The sequence below is a fragment of the Eubalaena glacialis genome, chromosome 20 (genome assembly GCF_028564815.1).
Source record: "Eubalaena glacialis isolate mEubGla1 chromosome 20, mEubGla1.1.hap2.+ XY, whole genome shotgun sequence".
Classification (NCBI taxonomy): Eukaryota; Metazoa; Chordata; class Mammalia; order Artiodactyla; family Balaenidae; genus Eubalaena; species Eubalaena glacialis.
Window position 1 is genome coordinate 13,481,478 of NC_083735.1, and position 19,297 is coordinate 13,500,774.

The 19,297-nt window shown below is 43.2% G+C and overlaps 1 protein-coding gene across 1 annotated transcript in view; it reads right to left on the minus strand.

Moving 5' to 3' along the window:
* ENPP6 (ectonucleotide pyrophosphatase/phosphodiesterase 6) overlaps nt 1–19,297 on the minus strand; it is a 93,796-nt gene that overhangs the window by 26,955 nt on the left and 47,544 nt on the right. The window contains exon 3 of the mRNA XM_061177402.1: nt 1,184–1,295. Coding sequence (XP_061033385.1) covers nt 1,184–1,295 — 112 coding nt within the window. The remainder of the gene's footprint in view (nt 1–1,183; nt 1,296–19,297) is intronic.

Consider the following 19,297-nt stretch of genomic DNA (forward strand, 5'->3'; position numbering starts at 1 on the left):
CCAGGAACCATGCCAGAAGGACATGTGGCCATCAGCCCAATTACCTGAGAGATGCAAGGGGCCCCCAATCCTGGACTTCAGGGACACCCAGATCTCCCATCACCTTAGGATCCTGTCCAGATTTCTTTTCAATGTAAAGAGTTCAGAATGTCACATCCATTTTCCTTACTGAAGTGGGTTGGAGAGAATTAGGGAGAGAGAAATGGAAGTAGTTTAAAGGAATGGTTGAAGTTGCTGAGTGTTAAAAAAAAAATTGAGGGACTTCCCTGGTGGCACAGTGGTTAAGAATCTGCCTGCCAATGCAGGGGACACGGGTTTGAGCCCTGGTCCGGGAAGATCCCACGTGCCGCAGAGCAACTAAGCCTGTGTGCCACAACTACTGAGGCTGCGATCTAGAGCCCACGAGCCACAACTACTGAGCCCGTGTGCCACAACTACTGAAGCCCACGCGCCTAGAGCCCGTGCTCCACAAGAGAAGCCACCACAATGAGAAGCCTGTGCACCGCAACAAAGAGTAGCCCCCTCTCGCCGCAACTAGAGAAAGCCCGCACGCAGCAACGAAGACCCAACCCAGCAAAAAATAAATACATACATACATTAAAAAAAAAAATTGAAAACTTAGAAATAAGTCAGTTTCCCTGACACACTCTTGTGTGCTATTCAGACCATTACTGATTTCTGCATTTTTCAAACTGGGTGTGATAGTTCCATGTGGAAGAGAAAAAAAAAAAAAAAAGGTTCTATGTTCTAATATGCTAATAGGCTTTGTACATTTCCAAGAAGATGGCAGAGTAGGCAATTTTTCCAAACTTATTCCATCAAAGATCTTCCTTCTTTTGTCAAAAACTTATATCTTCGGAGAGTCAGGCATTCACTATATCATGATTAGAGAAACGCTGACATTCACATTGCTTCTCTATTTTCCATTAACACAGAGAAGGAAGTCCTAAACCCCTGGGGACTTCCTTGCTCTCAATTCAACGTTTCCAAAGAGTGCCCCTACCTAAAATTACTCAACGCACAATCATTCTCTACTAGAGGGTAGCAATCACCGTGTGAGAGGCTCACTACCTCTCTGAGACATATTTCACCTATACCAAGCCTTCTTAATCCACTTTAGCATTCATTATTGGTCCTGGAAACAGGAAGAACAGTGGCATGGCTAAGAATTTGGGACACTTACTTGAAGAAGTCAAGAGCATCGCTGACTGCATTGACAAAATTGATATCCGTTGGGACATTTTTATATTCTAGGCAGTAAGTAGGTCTGACACCAAGAATCTCAACCTCACAGCCTAAGAAGGAAAAAGATGGTAAATGGTTACTTTCTTCAATAATCAAGGTAGGGTTATGAGCCTATTTTAGGAAGCAAATACCATTAGTCAAAACAAAAATTGTGTTCCTTTTCATGAAATAAAAGAATGTATTATTGATAAGTGGTGTATTTAACTCTAATTTTGTTTAACTGGAGCAGAGGCTCTTAAATGTCATTCCTATACAGCACTCACGACAGGGACTAGCAAAAATTGGTTAATGGTTGTCTTTCCCAATTTGAAACAACAATAACAAAAATTAATTAGTACACAGAATGTCTCAATTAAAACTTTTTTCTATAGATTTTTTATAACTAATTATTCTAGTGCATCTTTGCCTATTCTAGAACCAAGTATGAGGTAATATCTGATTAGCCTGGGAATAAGAAACTAAAGACTTCACTAGTCTAACTGGACTCAGAAGTACTGCACTGATGGGCAAGTCTAAAAATCACTGAGTTAAGGCAACGATCCTGAGCCATGCCCTTAGCTCTCCCAAAATGAAGTAAAAGAATGAAAGGTATTCAGATGTTAGGAGCTGCTGTGGCCTCAGCTTTTCTGCCCCAGGCCCCTGAACAAGTTGAAATGGTTGCCCCGAGGAAGAGACATCCAACCTCATTATCAGAAAATAGGGCAGGAGAGGAATGTGCCAGTCTCAGTTTGTTAGTTGGGTGTATTTATTGGGCACCTACTATGAACTAGTCACTATGTTCAGACATAGTGTCTCCATCCTGTGGCATCCCAGAATCTAGCCTAGTAGGAGGAGGATTCCGTGCAAACAGTGTAATAGTTGAAGTCTAAAGTGAAGTGCACATTTACTGGGTGGTGAGGGAACTCAGACGAGGCACATTTAATTCAGATATTATTTCCTTCTGGAAGCTTTCCTCGAATCCCCGTGTTGGGCTCAGTCTTACAGACTGTGTCTGGCCGATGCGTTGGGGTTAGAAGTGGGAAGAAAGGGACGTCCAAGCGAAGAGAGTAGCGGAAGCAAAAGTTCAAAGTGAGAAACAATAAGGTGTGTGTGTAGAACAGCAAGCACGGTAACGTTCCCAGGCAAGGGGGGTCTGGAGACCAGATGGTGAGCTTTCTTGTAGCCCAGAGAAAATGATTCCCACTTACACTTGGTATGATCTTTATGAATCGTATAAAATAGCTGATGGTGCCTTCATTTTACACAGGAGGAACTGAGTCGAAAAGGTGAAGAGACTTCCCCATTGTCTCAGGGCAATAATGAGGAAGAGCTAACATTTGAATCTAGTTTTATCTGACTCCAAAACTTTAGGTATTCTTTTAAAACAGTATCTGACGAATTCAGACATGCAAGGACAGACATTATGGACATTAAGGACAGACAGACATTTTTCCATACTATTAAGATTTACTCAAGCTTATTGAGAAATAAGTCAAAATAAAAGAACGCAAGAATGAATAAGATAGGGTTTTAAAATAAATAGCAGTAAACGGTGAAATCACAAAATATAGTTAAGTATTAGTAATATTAATGTAGTTATGTGAAAATATTTTATTGAAAAATAAGGTGCATATTTTAAAAAAATGTCTAATGTAATAACCTGGATCTAAAGTTCCCAATTATTTCAACAAAAATGAAAGGAAAAGCATTTTCATTGTTGTTGGAGGGAAGGGATGGTCAATATATAGTGTTCATTCTAGACACTGATTTAAAAGTTTGGAATATACAGAAGAAAGTTGTATGCATAACTTCCAAATCACTAAAGGGAGAAAAAGAAGCATACAAAATTAATCAAATATCAAAGTACATGAAAAGTAAAAAAAAAAAAAAAAAAAAAGGAAATATCTAGGAAGCACTAATATTGAAAGCATAATAAAAGAGAAAATCAAATATATTCGTTTCAAAATAAATGTGAATGGGTTACACTCTACAAGAATGTCAACATGAAGTAACTATAAACTATTTTTAAAATTTACAGGTTAAGTAAAATGACACAGCAAGGTTAGATATAAAAGAATAGACCAAATAAACTCCCCCAAAAGTAAACCAAAAAATCAGCTCTATCAATAGTATTAAAGTTGATTATGGTCTCAAAAGCCCGAAACAGCTACAAATCCACATTAATAGTTTAGAATGTAAATGAGTATTTATATATCATAAATATACACAAATATACATAATTATTATTAAAGAATTCTTATAAGAATGGAATTGTTATAAAAACACAAAAGTTGGAAAAACTGATCATATCCTCATCCACAAAGAAAATCTCATTAACTTCCAAAAAAGTAGAAATTATATAGCACAATGTATATTATCTGACCACAGGTAATAAAACTATAAATTAATTATAATAGTTAACTAAAAATAAATCCAACTCCTTATAAATAAAAAAGAAAACCTTTATGAAATGATGTAAAGAGGAAATGAAAACTTCACTGACAGGCTAGTTATTAACAGTGAAAATTCTACATTTCAAAACTTCATGGGGGGACTTCCCTGGAGGTCCAGTGGTAAAGAATCTGCCTTACAGTGAAGGAGATGCAGGTTCAATCCCTGGTCAGGGAGCTAAGATCCCGCATGCCGCGGGGCAGCTAAGCCCGCGTGCCACAACTACTGAGCTCACACGCCTCAACTAGAACCCACGTGCCACAACTACAGAACCCATGCGCCCTGGAGCCCGTGAGCCACAACTAGAGAAGAGAAAACCCACACGCCACAACTAGAGAGAAGCCCATGCACTACAAGAAAGAGCCCACATGCCTCAACGAAGATCCTGCGTGCTGCAACTAAGACCATATGCAGCCAAAAATAAATTAAATAAATAAATAAATAATAAATAAATCTTAAAAAAAAAAACTTCATGGGACACATTTTCATTTAGGTCTGAAGCAAATCAGGAGCGTTGCCATCACCGCTATAATTTGTTACTGTTATAGAACTTCTTATCAGGGCAATTAACAACAAACAGAAATTTAAAATGAGTGCTGGAAATCAGGAGGCATGCATGAGTGTTCCTCTATGGGAACATTTAAAAAAAAATTTTGTCTGTAACCCTTGGCAAAATACTCATTTTGCTTCATGACACAGTACAGAACACACACTCTCACAGAGGAAACAGAAGTTTCACTAAAATATGAGCAAAGCACGCTAATACTTTATTCTATTCTATTCTGTTTTATGTGGGTTTTTTAAAACACTGGTTAACGATCCACAAATTGATGTCACTGTCCGTTATGAATCAAGACCAGTGTTTGAAAAACACCAATATGAGGCACACAACTAGGAGTGGATTTCTGGGTCACTCTGCTCCAGAGTGGCAATGTTTGGCAATATTTATATAATTTTTTTTAAATTAATTAATTTATTTATTTATTTTTGGCTGTGTTGGGTCTTCGTTTCTGTGCGAGGGCTTTCTCTAGTTGCGGCAAGCGGGGGCCACTCTCCGTCGCGGTGCGCGGGCCTCTATCGCGGCCTCTCTTGTTGCGGAGCACAGGCTCCAGACGCGCAGGCTCAGTAGTTGTGGCTCACGGGCCTGGTTGCTCCGTGGCATGTGGGATCTTCGCAGACCAGGGCTCGAACCCGTGTCCCCTGCATTGGCAGGCAGATTCTCAACCACTGCGCCACCAGGGAAGCCCTATATAATTTTTATTGTATACATGCTTTTCCTTGAAAACCACTTCACAGAACATATTCTAAGAAAATAAATTTGTATATACAAGCACCTTTATTACAGTATTATTTAGAATATAAAATTAAAAAGCAATTTAAACATTTGGTAATAAAGGTATGGTTAAATTACAGCACATCCAAATAATGAAATACCATGCAGGCATATAAAATTATTATGCCATTTGTATTTACTGCCATACTATTTTAAGTGAAAAAAGGCTAGTAAATAGTTTGTGAAGGATGATCTCATTTTTGTAAATATTTAAAGCATATTTAGGGCTTCCCTGGTGGTGCAGTGGTTAAGAATCCGCCTGCCTGGAGAGGGTGTGGAGAAAAGGGAACACTCTTGCATTGTTGGTGGGAATGTAAATTGATACAGCCACTATGGAGAACAGTATGGAGGTTCCTTAAAAAACTAAAAATAGAACTACCATACAACCCAGCAATCCCACTACTGGGCATATACCCTGAGAAAACCATAATTCAAAAAGAGTCATGTACCAAAATGTTCATTGCAGCTCTATTTACAATAGCCAGGACATGGAAGCAACCTAAGTGTCCATCATCAGATGAATGGATAAAGAAGATGTGGCACATATATACAATGGAATATTACTCAGCCATAAAAAGAAACGAAATGGAGTTATTTGTAGTGAGGTGGATGGACCTAGAGTCTGTCATACAGAGTGAAGTAAGTCAGAAAGAGAAAAACAAATACAGTATGCTAACACATATATATGGAATCTAAGGGAAAATAAAGGTCATGAAGAACCTAGTGGCAAGACGGGAATAAAGACACAGACCTACTAGAGAATGGACTTGATATGGGGAGGGGGAGGGGTAAGATGTGACAGGGTGAGAGAGTGGCATAGACATATATACACTACCAAATGTAAAATAGATAGCTAGAGGGAAGCAACCGCATAGCACAGGGAGATCAGCTCGGTGCTTTGTGACCACCTAGAGGGGTGGGATAGGGAGGGTGGGAGGGAGGGAGATGCAAGAGGGAAGAGATATGGGAACATATGTATATGTATAACTGATTCACTTTGTTATAAAGCAGAAACTAACACACCATTGTAAAGCAATTATACTCCAATAAAGATATTAAAAAAAAAAAAAAAAAAAAAGAATCCGCCTGCCAATGCAAGGGACATGGGCTCGAGCCCTGGTCCGGGAAGATCCCACATGCCATGGAGCAACTAAGCCCATGTGCCACAACTACTGAGCCTACACTCTAGAGCCCAAGAGCCACAACTACTGAAGCCCACATGCCACAACTACTGAAGCCCACGTGCCTAGAGCCGGTGCTCCGCAGCAAGAGAAGCCACCGCAATGAGAAGCCCACACACCGCAACGAAGAGTAGTCCCCACTCACTGCAACTAGAGAAAGCCTGCGTGCAGCAATGAAGACCCAATGCAGCCAAAAATAAATAAATAAATAAATTTATTTTTTAAAAAGCATATTTATGTCTAAGAAACAGTGGAAGTGAATATAACAAAATATAAGACAGGGTAAAATTTGTGTGGCTGGCTTGGTAGACATTTTTTGGCTAAACTGAAGCCATTCTGAACTTCTTTCTTCCTTCCCATCCCTTACTAAAGAAAGAGGAAATCTTTCTCATCTGCCCAGGGTCCCTTGTGAGTAGGAATGGTCATGTGACTCACTACTGGCATTGAGATCTGCTGAGATGCTTAGAGTGGGAGGCTGTGCTTTGATATGAAAAAATTAACATGAGTTGCTAGCACTACTTCTTTTCTTCCTTTGCAGTATGGAATGTAGGTTTTAAGGACATGATCCCTGGACCGGCAGCAACCATTCTGAAACCATGAGTCAACAAGCATGAAGGTAAAAAGTTAATATGCTAATATAGAGCAGAAGGCTAGAAAGAGCCCAGGTTTTTAAAGTGACGTTGTTAAACAGCTGAACTACATAAAGCACGTACTTCTTATGTGATACAAATACATTCCTATATGTTGAGTCACTGTTGGCTAGGTTTTCTAAAACTTGCAGTAGATAGTTTGTAACTGATACAGAAGGATAACAGTTGACTTTTATATTCTTATTATTGCTTATTGAATTGAACTAACTTTCCTAAAATAAATATCTGTTATTTTTGTAATAAGAAACCAAAAACATATTTTTAGTGATAACTTCCAACTTCTTTCTAATATACCCATTAGGACACAAAAGTTCTATTGTATGAATATCCAGTTTTTAAAAATTATGAATAATGCTGATATAAACATTCTTGTACATGTTCTTTGATGCACTTAGGTATGCATTTCCGTTGTAATATGTGTAGGAGTAGAATTGCTAGATTTGGGGTATGCGTATGTTCATCTTTATTAGATAATGCCAAATAGGTTTTCAAAGTTGCTATATTAATTTGCTCCTCCTGGCACTATATGAGCCTTTGTTACTCCACCCTTGTCATCACTTGGATGTATAACTATTAATTTCCATTTAAGAATGACTTCACTTGCATCCCACAATCCAAATATCCATAGTCACTTCTTCTTTGAACCATGAGTTATCTAGAAGTCTCTGGTTATTTTACAAATATACAGAATTAAAATTTTTCTTTTTATTATTGATTATACTTTAATTACACTGTAGTCAGAGAACACATTCTGCATGATTTCATACAGTTCCAATTTGTTGAGAAATGCTTTATGGCTAAAATACGGTCATTTTTGACAAATGTTCCATGTGTACTTGGGAATAATGTGTATTTAGTGGTAGTTGGGTACAGTGTTCTAGGAATATCAATTAGGTAAATATGTTAATTATGTTACATAAACTTTCTGTATCCTTCTGTTTTTTTATTTTCTTATATTATCAGTTACTGAGAAAGATGTCTTAAAACTTACTATCATTGTGAATTTACCCATTTCTCCTTTTGGTTTTATCAATATTTGCTTTATTTATTTTGAGATTGTGTAATTAGGAGCATGAAAATTTAGAATTATTACAACTTCTTGGTAGATTGAACTTTGTATCAACGTGAACTGTCTTTATCTTAAAAATAGTCTAAGCTTAGAGTCTGTACCGACTGATGTTATAGCTGCACCAGCTCTCCTTTGCTGAGTGTGTGCTATGTCTTTTAAAAATGCTATTACTTTAAACTTTTCTGCATACTTACATTTAATGCACATCTTTTATAAGCAGCATATATTAGTTTTTGCTTTTATGCAGTCTGATAGCTGTTTTAAATGTGAATTTCTATTAAAGTTTAACATAGATACATACAAAGTGAATAAATGATAAGTGTACTGTTCATCCTGACAAAGTAAATGCAGCTGTGTAGCCAGCACCCAGATCAGGACACAGAACATAACCTTCACATACAGGCACCTCCTCATGCCCCCTTTTAGTCACTGCTCTTCCAAGTGTAAACACTATTCTAACACTGTAGATTAGTTTTACCTGCTTTTGAACTTTATATAAATAGACTCGTTCAGATTAATTGGAGTATTTAATGAAATATTAGTAAAAAAAATAAACGTTTACTTGCAATGTACTTAAGGAAATTTTTATGTTTAAATCAGCCACCTAAATACATGTCTTGTATTCATTACACATTTGACAGTTTTTCTCTCCTTTCTTCATTCCTTTTGGATTATGTATGTATGATTATTATTGTTCCTTTTCCTCTCCTCTATTACCTTGCTACTTGTAATTTTAATTAATCTCTTTATGGAATAGTGCCCTAGAGATGATTTTTTAAAATTGAAATATTGGTCAATCGAAATCTAATATAAATTTGCACTCCCACAACTTCCCAGGCAATGCAAAGACATTTGAACACTTTAACTTTGAATTTTACATTTCTCCTACCTTCTGTGCTTCTGTTGTCATGTATTTCCATTCCGTATGGGTTTTTAATCTAAAAATTATTATTATTACTATTATTATTAATTTAGTTTTTCCTACACATTTACCCTTTCTGTGGCTCTTCATCCCTTCCTCCATCTCTGTGCTTCCATTTGTGACAATTTTCCTTCCACCTTAAGAATTTAGCATTTCCTCCACTCTAAACGTGCTGGCAATAAATTCTCTCAGTGTTCTGTCTCTAGAAAAAGTCATTATTTTGCCTTCCTTTTAAAAAAAAAAAATTTATTTATTTGGCTGCGCTGGGTCTTAGTTGTGGCATGCAGGATCTATTTCCCTGACCAGGGATCGAACCCGGGCCCCCTGCATTGGGAGCACGGAGTCTTAACCACTGAACCACCTCGGAAGTCCCTTGCCTTCATTTTTGAGGGATATTTTCACTGGATATAGAACTGATCATTATTTTTCTTTTATCATTTGGGGATATCATTCTATTGTCTTTCTGGATTCCAGTATTTCCGTTGGAAAGTCAGCTGTCAGTCTTATCACTGCTTCTTTGAACAATTTTCTATTGCTGCTTTTAAGTTTTTCTTATTTCTGTGGTATCAGCAGTTCTGAAATTCATGGGTTTCACAGCACTTCTTGAGTCTATGATTTGATATTTCTTGTCTGTTTCAGAAAGTTCTCAAACTTTATCTCTCAAATATTACTTGTGTCTCATCCTCTCTCTCTAATCCTTCTGTGGCCTCTTCACTATGTCCCATATGTCTCGAACATTCTTTTCTGCCTTTTCCATCTTTTTGCCTATTTAAGCTGGAGAGCTGTCTTCAGTTATAGAGTTCACTTTTTAAAAAAGATTCTAGTTTACTAGTGCAAGTCTCCATTTTGTCATTTAGTTCTTTTATCATAGCTCTCTTTAAAGTCATATCGGTATCTGGACCAGTGGGTTTGAGTCAATTGTCCACTGTTTTTCTCTTGATTTTTCAGTCAAGACTTGTCTGTTTATTTCTCCTGAGTTTCCAGTCAGGACTTGTTTTCCCATATTCTGGTTATTTTTTATAACTGAATGCTGCATATTGTATACAAAAAATTGTAGATATCATTTGACACTCCATATGTTGTTATCTTTTTCTAGAGAGCACAGGCTTTTGCTTATGAAGGGCACCTAGGCTATAGGCAGACCATCTTAACCCAGAGTGGATTTAGTCAGGGATTAAGATGACTCGAAGCTCAGCTTGGGCTTTATGAAGGCTTCAGTCCTCCAGAGGGTTTCACCCCTAGTTTACTTCTAGCTCCTTCTTACTCCAAGGGCATTGTCCTTTATTGTCCCAACTGAAAGTCTAGGATGTTTACTAGATATCTTCTGCTTGGTGGCCCGTGAACTTTTGTCATTTCCCCCGTCCTGTGATTCTGTCAAAACCTCAGTTCAGTTTCTTAGTCTCTCAGCTGCTGCTTCAGCGATCAGTGTTTAAATGCAGGGGAGACATGGTGCCAATTTCCAGATACACCTTGTTCTCTAGGTCTTAGTCTGTCTCTGCTCCATCACACCGTGTGCGCGTGCATGCGCGCACACACACGCACGGAGTCCAGCAGCGTTTTCCGTTGTTGCTGGCGAGAAGAGTTGTTGCAAAGTGGCTTTGCCTGTCATTGTACCAGTGGAACCCCGAATTTCAATAAATGATTTTTCAAAATAAAAAGTTACATTTTATTGGAAATGCGTCTCATAATGAAAGGAATAGGACGCTTTTAAAAATCAGTTTGTATATCCATGGATGAATATGATTGATCTCTAGAATGAGACAAGTTCAGAATCCATTCTATTCCTATTTGTTAAATCTAAGTGATAAGAAAGTTGTTTACGTAAATAAGTAGATGGAAATAGAAGTAGTCTGTCATTTAATTCTTTGAATGGCTTCTTTGAATGCCAACATTCACATAGTGATCTATCATCATAAATTTTTAAATAGTGTTTCAGCTGACAACTCAATTAAGTTTTTCTTAAATAATTTAAAAGAGAGCATTGGAAAACACTTGACTATTTTTACGTTTTGTTATTTTGTCACTAGATGCATTCTTTTCTATACACCTACACCAGCATTTTGAACTGTTTCTTTGTTCGGCCCTGGAGGCTTTTATATACGGAGGCAATGCACCTTAGTGAGGTCCTTGACTGCTGAGGGGTACCCCTTCCTTATACAAAGTAGGAAAAGGACATGTTTTTAATCAGGACAATTTTTGCAATATATATGAAAGTTGATGATCTTAAAACAGATTCCCTTAAAATTAATCTTGCTCTTGGAAATCCTTACAGTTTGAAGACCCTGAACCAGGAAACTAGGCATTAGTGCTGCTACTCTAAGGGAACTGGAAAGTTCAGAAAGCAGCAGGGCTTAGAGTGGTGCAGGCAGTTGGAGGTAAGTATGACTGACAGTTGTCATTTATTCTCAGGGTTGTTCCCCAGCTGAAGCTCTGTAAGCTGAGCAGAGAGAGGGAAAATCTTCACTGCAGAGCAAACGGAGCCTTATTGCTTACTGTCTCTTCAGATAAGCAGAGAGCCAGACAGTGGGGTGAAAAGATTGTGTCTCAACCCAGCAGAGATGCCCTGACGCTGCAGACACAATTAATTTGGATTGAATCTACATACCTTCATGTGGCCCTGAGAAGGGAGAGACCGGCACCCAAGTTCACAAAAACTGAGGCAAGTGCAATCATTCTGCGCTCTCTGTCCTGAATGGTCTCTCCCAGGTGAAATCTCCAAAGGCAAAAACAGTCACCAGACCTCTAATCTTAAAACCCAGAATGAATAAAAATGACTGGCAAAGGAAACAGCCAGCAAGCAATGACAGATGCCACGATGCAATGGAACATGGAATTAGTGAAAGTGGTAGATTTAGAGAGAGCAAGGCTCATCATTCCTGGAAGAATTAGTCTGGGGGCTTCGTTTTGTTTTCCTTAGTCTTTACCTGATAGACTGGAAGGGGTGTGCTGTGTGGATCCCACGAGCTATTTCTCTAATCAGGAGTCTGTGGGCCCCTTCCTGGACCCACCGCGGGCTCAGTCTGTGAACCTAGGAGCACTGCTCAGCCTCTTGGGCTGTTGCCTCCAGGCCATTTTCATGGCCTCCCAGGGAGTGTGGATCTGGTCAACTGAGGTCCTTCAGGTCAGCCCACCGTGCCTGAGGAAATCAGGGATTCCTGAATCTCTGCACAGGGGTCTGTGGGGAAACAAAGGCAGTGGCCTGGCTTTTGCATTTTCAAAGACCAACCAGGAACTTGGCAGTAAGATTTTGGTTTCACCAGTGCTTCAAGGACAGGCTTTGGCTTTACTCCATCTTATTTCCTCATTGTTCCCAGGGAACTTGAAAGGGAATTGCCCTTAATTAGGGCTCATTGCTCAGGTCCTCATCTTATCTCTGTCTAGGGTCTGCCTTCCTGCTGGATAGTCCCACCTCAGCAACCTAATAAATATATCCTGAGCAGAAAATATAGAGCTAGAGGGAACTTAAAGGACAACCAAAGAGGACCACCACTAAACCCATGCATCTTTGTGCCAAAAAAAATTTTTTTAAGTCACTTCTTCTTCAAAACACTTAACTTACATCTGATAGACAATTATTTTACTATATCTATTTTGTCATAGCAACATGACTGTCACAGACCAACATATTGTCAAAATAAATATGCAAATCTATGACGACTATAGTGTGAGCCATGCCCCCGTGGACGCAGCATCTGGGCACAACGAACAGCTTTCACGGCCCTTCATGGCAGCCTTACATCAGTGCCTTTTATTTTTCAGCTGAGAAAACAAACGCCTGAGATGGGAGAAGTGACTGTCCCAAGGTCTCCTTGCCACCTAGTAATCAGCTTCCTGGCTCTGGTACTTTTCCACTGCTTTCCTGACTGATCCTTGCTTCCTGCCAACTCTCTCCAAGGAAGTTGAGCCCATGAAAATCGCATTCTTCTAAACTTCCTAGAACACAGGTCCCGCCTTCCAAGTGCCGCTTGGCTTCCAACTTCCACACACCTTGTGACAATAACCCCTGTGAGCTGCCTTTTATGGGATATGAGGCAGGTGTACTGAGGTTGAATATGTGTCTCAAGAGAGCTTATTAAAACAGCTAAGTCAATTAACTCTTAGAAACATGTAACCTTTTCCAGGAAGATACATCTGAGGCACAGGAGCTTATGAGGACAAGTCCTTGGGGAAAGTGTGGCCTTTGATCTCAGAGACCCTTTCCCAGGTCAGCCGGGCCCACAGGGCTGGGAGGTCTCTTCTGATCTGGGGAGGGGATGGTGGGCTGGCCTGAACACAGGATGCCATGCAGACGGGCCTTGTGCACAGGAGCGGACAGATGAGATGAGAAGCACTCATCCATTAGAGCAGATTCTGGAAACTCAACTGAAAAGGACTCACTGGGCATAAAAGGTGACTAATAGGAACCTGAGGGCAGAGGGGCATGTGCCTAACCCAGGCTGGGTGTCTGCTTTAGGAAGGCAGTGGTGAAACCTTAGCAAGGCATCATGAGGCCAAAGGTGAGATGCGATCTCTGCCTCTGTGAGTCAGCTTTAGATGGGAAAGTCTCTGTCCGAGGGTCAGGGACCGCACTCCTCCCCAGCAGGCCCAGGTGAGGAGTGAGGGACTCCTGGTGCCCCTCATATCAGCCACGAGCAGCATCTTTGGGTCAGAGGCACATGCCTCAAGGTCATCTTAATCTTGCAAATGATTGCATGATTACAGTGACGTCATGCTCCCCAGGGGGAAGGCATCTCGACTGCTGCACACGTGGTGGTCCCCACCAGAGCCTCCTCCCGGAGCAGGTGGCTTCCTGGTATTTGGATCCAAGAAGGCTGGGCCTCCTCGGGATGCAGGATGCCGGCAAGCCCTTGACCCCAGGCTCAGCCTTGCCAGCGGCTTTGCTAGAACCCTAGCGCCGACCCAGGGATTCCTCATCCCCCAGCCCTCCAATTCGAGGCTGTGATCTCCAGGTCTTACAAACTGCCCTTTTCCTCCCACCATGTATCTGGGGGAACCTTGGTCTCCCCAACTTCTGAGGTGGTTCTGAACCACTTCCAGGAATGGCTGGGAGCAGGAGTGAGTGCTGCATGTGGCCCTGAAAAGCCAATGCTCTGCACACCTTGGGCAAACAGCCCGAGGGCCGCTCCAGTGGCCACACCTCCCAGCAGTCAGCGCCGCCTCTGCACAGAGTCCTGAGTGCACAGCTCACCCTGCCCGTGGCTTCTGGCCCCCAGCCCTGAGACATCAAAAAGCCAGACTCTGTCCTCTTTCCCTCCTCTGATGACCCAGTGGCCAGATCCCTCCATCCACCCCTTTCCTGGGAAACTCCCTGCCTGTCCCTGACTGGCCATGATGGCCTGTCTCAGAATTCTCATGGCGATTTAAAACAGGACTTGTGTTTCACTCTGTGGCCTTTGCTGCAAGTGTGTATTTGAATCCCTGATGTGACCTTGCAGCATTATCTTGGGCCAAGAGTGACCTGGCCAGAGCTTCCCCTTGCCCCCGTGCACCCTATGTGACGCATTAGAAGGACACAGGCTGAAGCTCCCTTTTAAGAATCTGGGGGCAAGGGTGGGGTTACTATATAGCTATTAACCATATGTTCTGGTCAGATACTCTGTATATCCTATCTCTTTTCACATGCCCAGCAAGCCTGAGAGGTACACGTAGTCATTCCTGTGGGACAGATAAGGAACCCGCTGCACAGAGAGATTAAGTGACTGTCCCCAGGTCCCACAGCAAAGAAGTGGCTGAACTGGTCTCAGCTGTTTTCTCTCCGGTCTTTACGTTCCCCTGAGGTTCCTCAGGCGCTTCACCCAGTACAGCAGGGAGAACAGGAGGGGAGAGGCCGGGAGGGGACAGAGCTCTCTGCACGCAAAGGGCTCTGGTGAGGTGAAAGCGCCACGTCTCTGTCCCACCCTAAGGAATCCCTCTGACAGCCGCTGGATCCGACAGCCAGCGGCCCACCAGCTGGGAAAAGCACTGCAGAGGCGGCTGAGCCCTCCTGCCCGCTGACAACGAGGGCGTGTTTGGTGCCGAGGGGGAAAGTGGAGCAGACCTGGGGGTGGGTGTAGGCCTCCCTCGGCCACCAAAAGCCAAGCCTCCAGCATTCTCTACCGGGGACTGAGTTTCTACAGGAAGTCCCGACTCTGGGCTTTTTTCTGCACTTTGTCAGGATCCCTCCCCCTGAATCCCTCCGCTCTCACCCTGGGCAGTGGGGGGGAGTTGAACTGGCGAACCTGGGATGGCCCGTGGGAAGACCCTCCCCGGCCTCGGCCAAGCTCAGGGAGGGACCCTGCACGGGGCGTGGACTCAGGCAGCCCCGGCAGCAGCCCAGGCGGCTTACTGTGTCCCGGCTGTGTGTTCTGGGAACTTCCATGCCCCCGTCTGTAAAGTGGGGATGACAGCAGTCATGTCTTAGGACTGCTGTGAGGATTGAGTAAAATTATGTCTGCGAAGTGCTGAGTTCACTTCAGATGCTCCAACTACTCATCTCTTTTCCTTTCCCTGCTGATGTCAGGTTTCAGACAGGCCAGCGCCAACGACACAGAGGGACCCTGGGGACTGGGACGGGGGGGGCGAGAATGACGGGAGGAGGCTTCTTGGGACAGTGTAACCGGCAGAGATGGGAGTGCGGGGCTGGCAGCCATGCCAGGGCTGTGGGCACCCAGGGCAGGCACGCCAGGTCTGTGCACCGGGCCCACTGCAGAGGGTCTCTCGCTGTAGTCCTCAGCCCCTCGCCCCACACCAGAGACGTCGGAGCCTCTGAGGATGCAGCCTGGGCTCTGATATTTCACAATGGCCTCAGGGGATTCGTAACGTACCCAGGGTGGAGAATCACTCCTAAGGAGGGAGAAACAAGGACAGAGATGTCCCTTAAACGGCAAGAAAGGAAGACCCAGCGGGAGTAAAGAGGATCATGACCTCGTCCAAACTGGATTACTTCCCAAGGCCTCACCTCCAGACATCACCACATGGGGACTAGGGCTCCAAGGTACGGATTTGGGGGGCACGTTTCAGTCCCCACCAGTGTCTGCACCCTTATTCAGAGAGGCAACTACTGATCACAGTTACCCGTTTCAGACTTTCTGTAGCAAAAAATAAACTTCCATTGGGTTAAGCCACTGAGACTTTGGGGCTTATCTGTTTCTGCAACTGATATGACCTAATACACCTTTGTTCCTTAAACGCAAGTCCCTTTACATACCAGAGCCTAAGTCCCTGGTTCTTAAGATCTGGCCATTTCCAGCTTCCGATCTCTTCACTCCTGCCTTAGTCACTCAGCTGCAACCTTGTCGTATTCTTTGTAGTTTCAGGAACACGACATGCCCTTGCCTGCTCGTCTTTGAACCTTAGCACGCGCTCCTTCCCTCTGCCTCAGATGCTCCTAGAGATCTGTCCCACCTGTGCATCCATTACCGGGTCTATTATAGTCCCGGCATCATCCACGGTGGATGGTGACTGCTGACTCCTTGTCTGGCCTCCCGACCTGAGAAGACGTGCTTGTTCATCATTAGAATATACGAACTCCAAGCGGGAGTCAGACGGTTCACTAACCAGAACAATAAAAGATGTTTTGGTTTTGTTTTCTTTTTATGTTACTTTTCCTGTTTAATTGAAAATCGTCTTTGTGGAAAAAATCATGGCAAATTTTATTCTTTGTATACTTTGTTTCCTTCAAAACCAGTATCAGATGAGGTACAATGATCACTGTCGCTATTCAAGCAGACTCTCCAGCAATAGAGGGAAACTAAAGGCTACGCTGGGGTTATTATAACGGACCTTTCTTGAGACTAAGTTGAAAAATGTTAAAGAAATTAACAACTACAAAGTTCAGAGCTTGCCAGCGATGCCCCAGATAATAAATCCAGACGCTGTCTCTGCCGCCCCGCAGTGTCGCTCGACAGTGAGCCCGGGGATGGCCACTCCCCTCCTGAAACCATTTGGTTCCTCTGGTCTCTGTAACAAGAGGGGCCAACAGATTTCAGCTGGTGTCGCTCTCCAGTGGCGCCTCCCCTGCCTCTCAGGTGACATCAAGCCCCTCATCAGATGCCTTCAAAGGATGGCATCACTCTCCTTGTACTTTTCCCAGCTCTTCTGGCTTTTCTCCTGCTTCCCGAGGAAGTCCATCTTTGGCTCCTCCGCAGACTCACTCGCCCCGTCTGGTGGTTAAGCATGAACTTCCTCCAGGCTGTGTCTGGGGCCATCTCCTCTCTTCACGTCGGCTCTCCCCCCGCTGACCTTCCTGCCCACAGCCTCACCGGCCCCGGGCCCTCCCGAGAACCACACGTCTGTGTATCTCCAGCTCACTCCTCGAGCTCCAGGCACACGACGTGACGTGTCTCAGAGTCAATGCAGACGTTCCTCTGCCTCCCAACCACTCCTCTTTCAATTTCCCAGGATAGGCAAAGACACACCTTCCCTCCTTACAGTCCTGTAAGCCAGAAACCAAGTGTCATGCCCATCACTGCTTGATCCCTTAATCCCAAATCCAGTGCATCACCAGGCCCTGGCAATTTTCATTCCTAAATATGTCCCCAACCCACCCATTTCTCCCCACTTCCTTTACCCTCATCCACACTATTCTCACCTCTTTCCTGGGTCTGTGCAGTACCTTCCTGACGGGTTGGTCGCCCCTCATCCAGCCCCTCTGGATGCCTACGTTCCTTTCTCCACGGTGCTGCCAGAGTAATCTTGCCAAATTCAAATATGGTACTGTCACCTTCTTCCTTAAAACCTTCCAGTGACTTCTTACTCCTCTCAGGAGAAGAATAAATTCTTCAGTTGGCCCATGGAGCCCGGCCTGGCCTCAGCTTCTCTCCAGCCCATCCACGCCACATCCATCCCTTAACATATGCCGTTCGCTCGGTCTGGATGCTCCTTCCCGCCAGCTCCCCCACTCCCGCCCCCCTACCCTACCCATCCCCTCAGGGGTTAACTCACGTCACCCTCTGGGTGAAACCAGATCCCCTATTAGATGAGGTCATAAGGCAATATACTTTTCACTCTTATACTTTAAACAAGTGGACTTTTCATTTCTATGGGCAAGTATTAGATTATCATGCATCCCCTTGACTGAATGGATGGTAAGTTCTCCGGGGGGGCTGGGGGTAGGGTGGGGAGAGCCCGTATCTGGTGTTGCTCACAGTCATCTCCTGAGAGCTTATTACAGGGCCTTGAGTCACACCCTTTTAAGATGTTTTATGAAGAAACAGATTTGCCATGATTTGTGAAGAATGGACGTTTGTCCCTGGATTTCTCTTTAAGGCTTCCTAGTTACCGTAACGGATGCTGCTGAGAAACTATGGGCTCTTTTGGCCAAGACACCATCCTGCAAAAGGAGACTGGATGTGGCTGGACAGCTCGGAAGGCTTTCGAGTGCTGGGGGAGTCACCCCTGCAGGCAGCAGTCCAGAAAGGCACCACCTCTTCAATTTCTCTGCAGCAGAAATGGTTGACGCCTAGAAATCCTGCAGGATGCTTTTGAAGATAGATCACTTCTCTGAGACAACCTCTAACTTGCAACGTGAATTTGTAATCTTCTTGTTGCTGACGCAGACAGACAACAGCAATGATGCAGACCTTACCCAAGTTACCAACAAACAAAGGAAAGGACTCAAGGTGAATCTGACCCAGAGAGTCTTAGAGAATTTTAACCCAAGCCTACTCTTGGCAGACAACATTAACTAGAGGAGTTTGGGCTTCACTGATACTTTAGTGAGTTTCTAAGACGTTTCCCTCACGTTGAAAAAAATCAAATCAACTAGGTATTATACATATGTATGTATTGCCACGTCAAAGGCCACCGGGCAGTCCTCATCATTGTAGCCTCTTGTATTACATGAGCACAAAATTGTGTGTATAGTAATGTATGCGTTTGTTTTTCTAATAAAAAAAAATCCATAGTTTTTATCAGTATCCTAAGGAAGTCTTGATTTACAAGTGTAGGAACCAGCAAACTACATACAGAATAAAGCCTCTTCTGGTCCTAAAATTACATACCTCTTAAAGCTTAATGCCAAATTGGTGGCAGTGTTGGAAAATTTAGTGAAAATCTGGACCCCCTGTATTTGATTGTTAAATATTTGCCTGAAAAAAAAATTCAGTTTTTATGCAGATATTTGGAGTCATGTAGATAGAGTCCAAGACCTTGGCTGTAACGTTAACCCACACATTTGCATGATTGATGCTGGGCTCCTGACCTCCTCTGAGCCTAAGTGCATTCATCTAAGTTCAACCCAATGGAAGGTTGTCAGGGACCCAGCACAGCAGGGAAGGGGAAGATTCTGTGAACAACCACAATTCCTGATCCATAGTCAGTACGTGCCTCCTCACGCATCCAGAGGAAATCCTCTTTTTAACAACCAAAACTTGACTGGGGCTGAGTCAGATACCCACCTGTTAACTCCCCAGCCAGCCCACCTCTGGGAAGTAGGGGAGGAGAAGCCAGCTGGAAATGTGTCTTTCCCCACATAAAAGGTGTCTTATT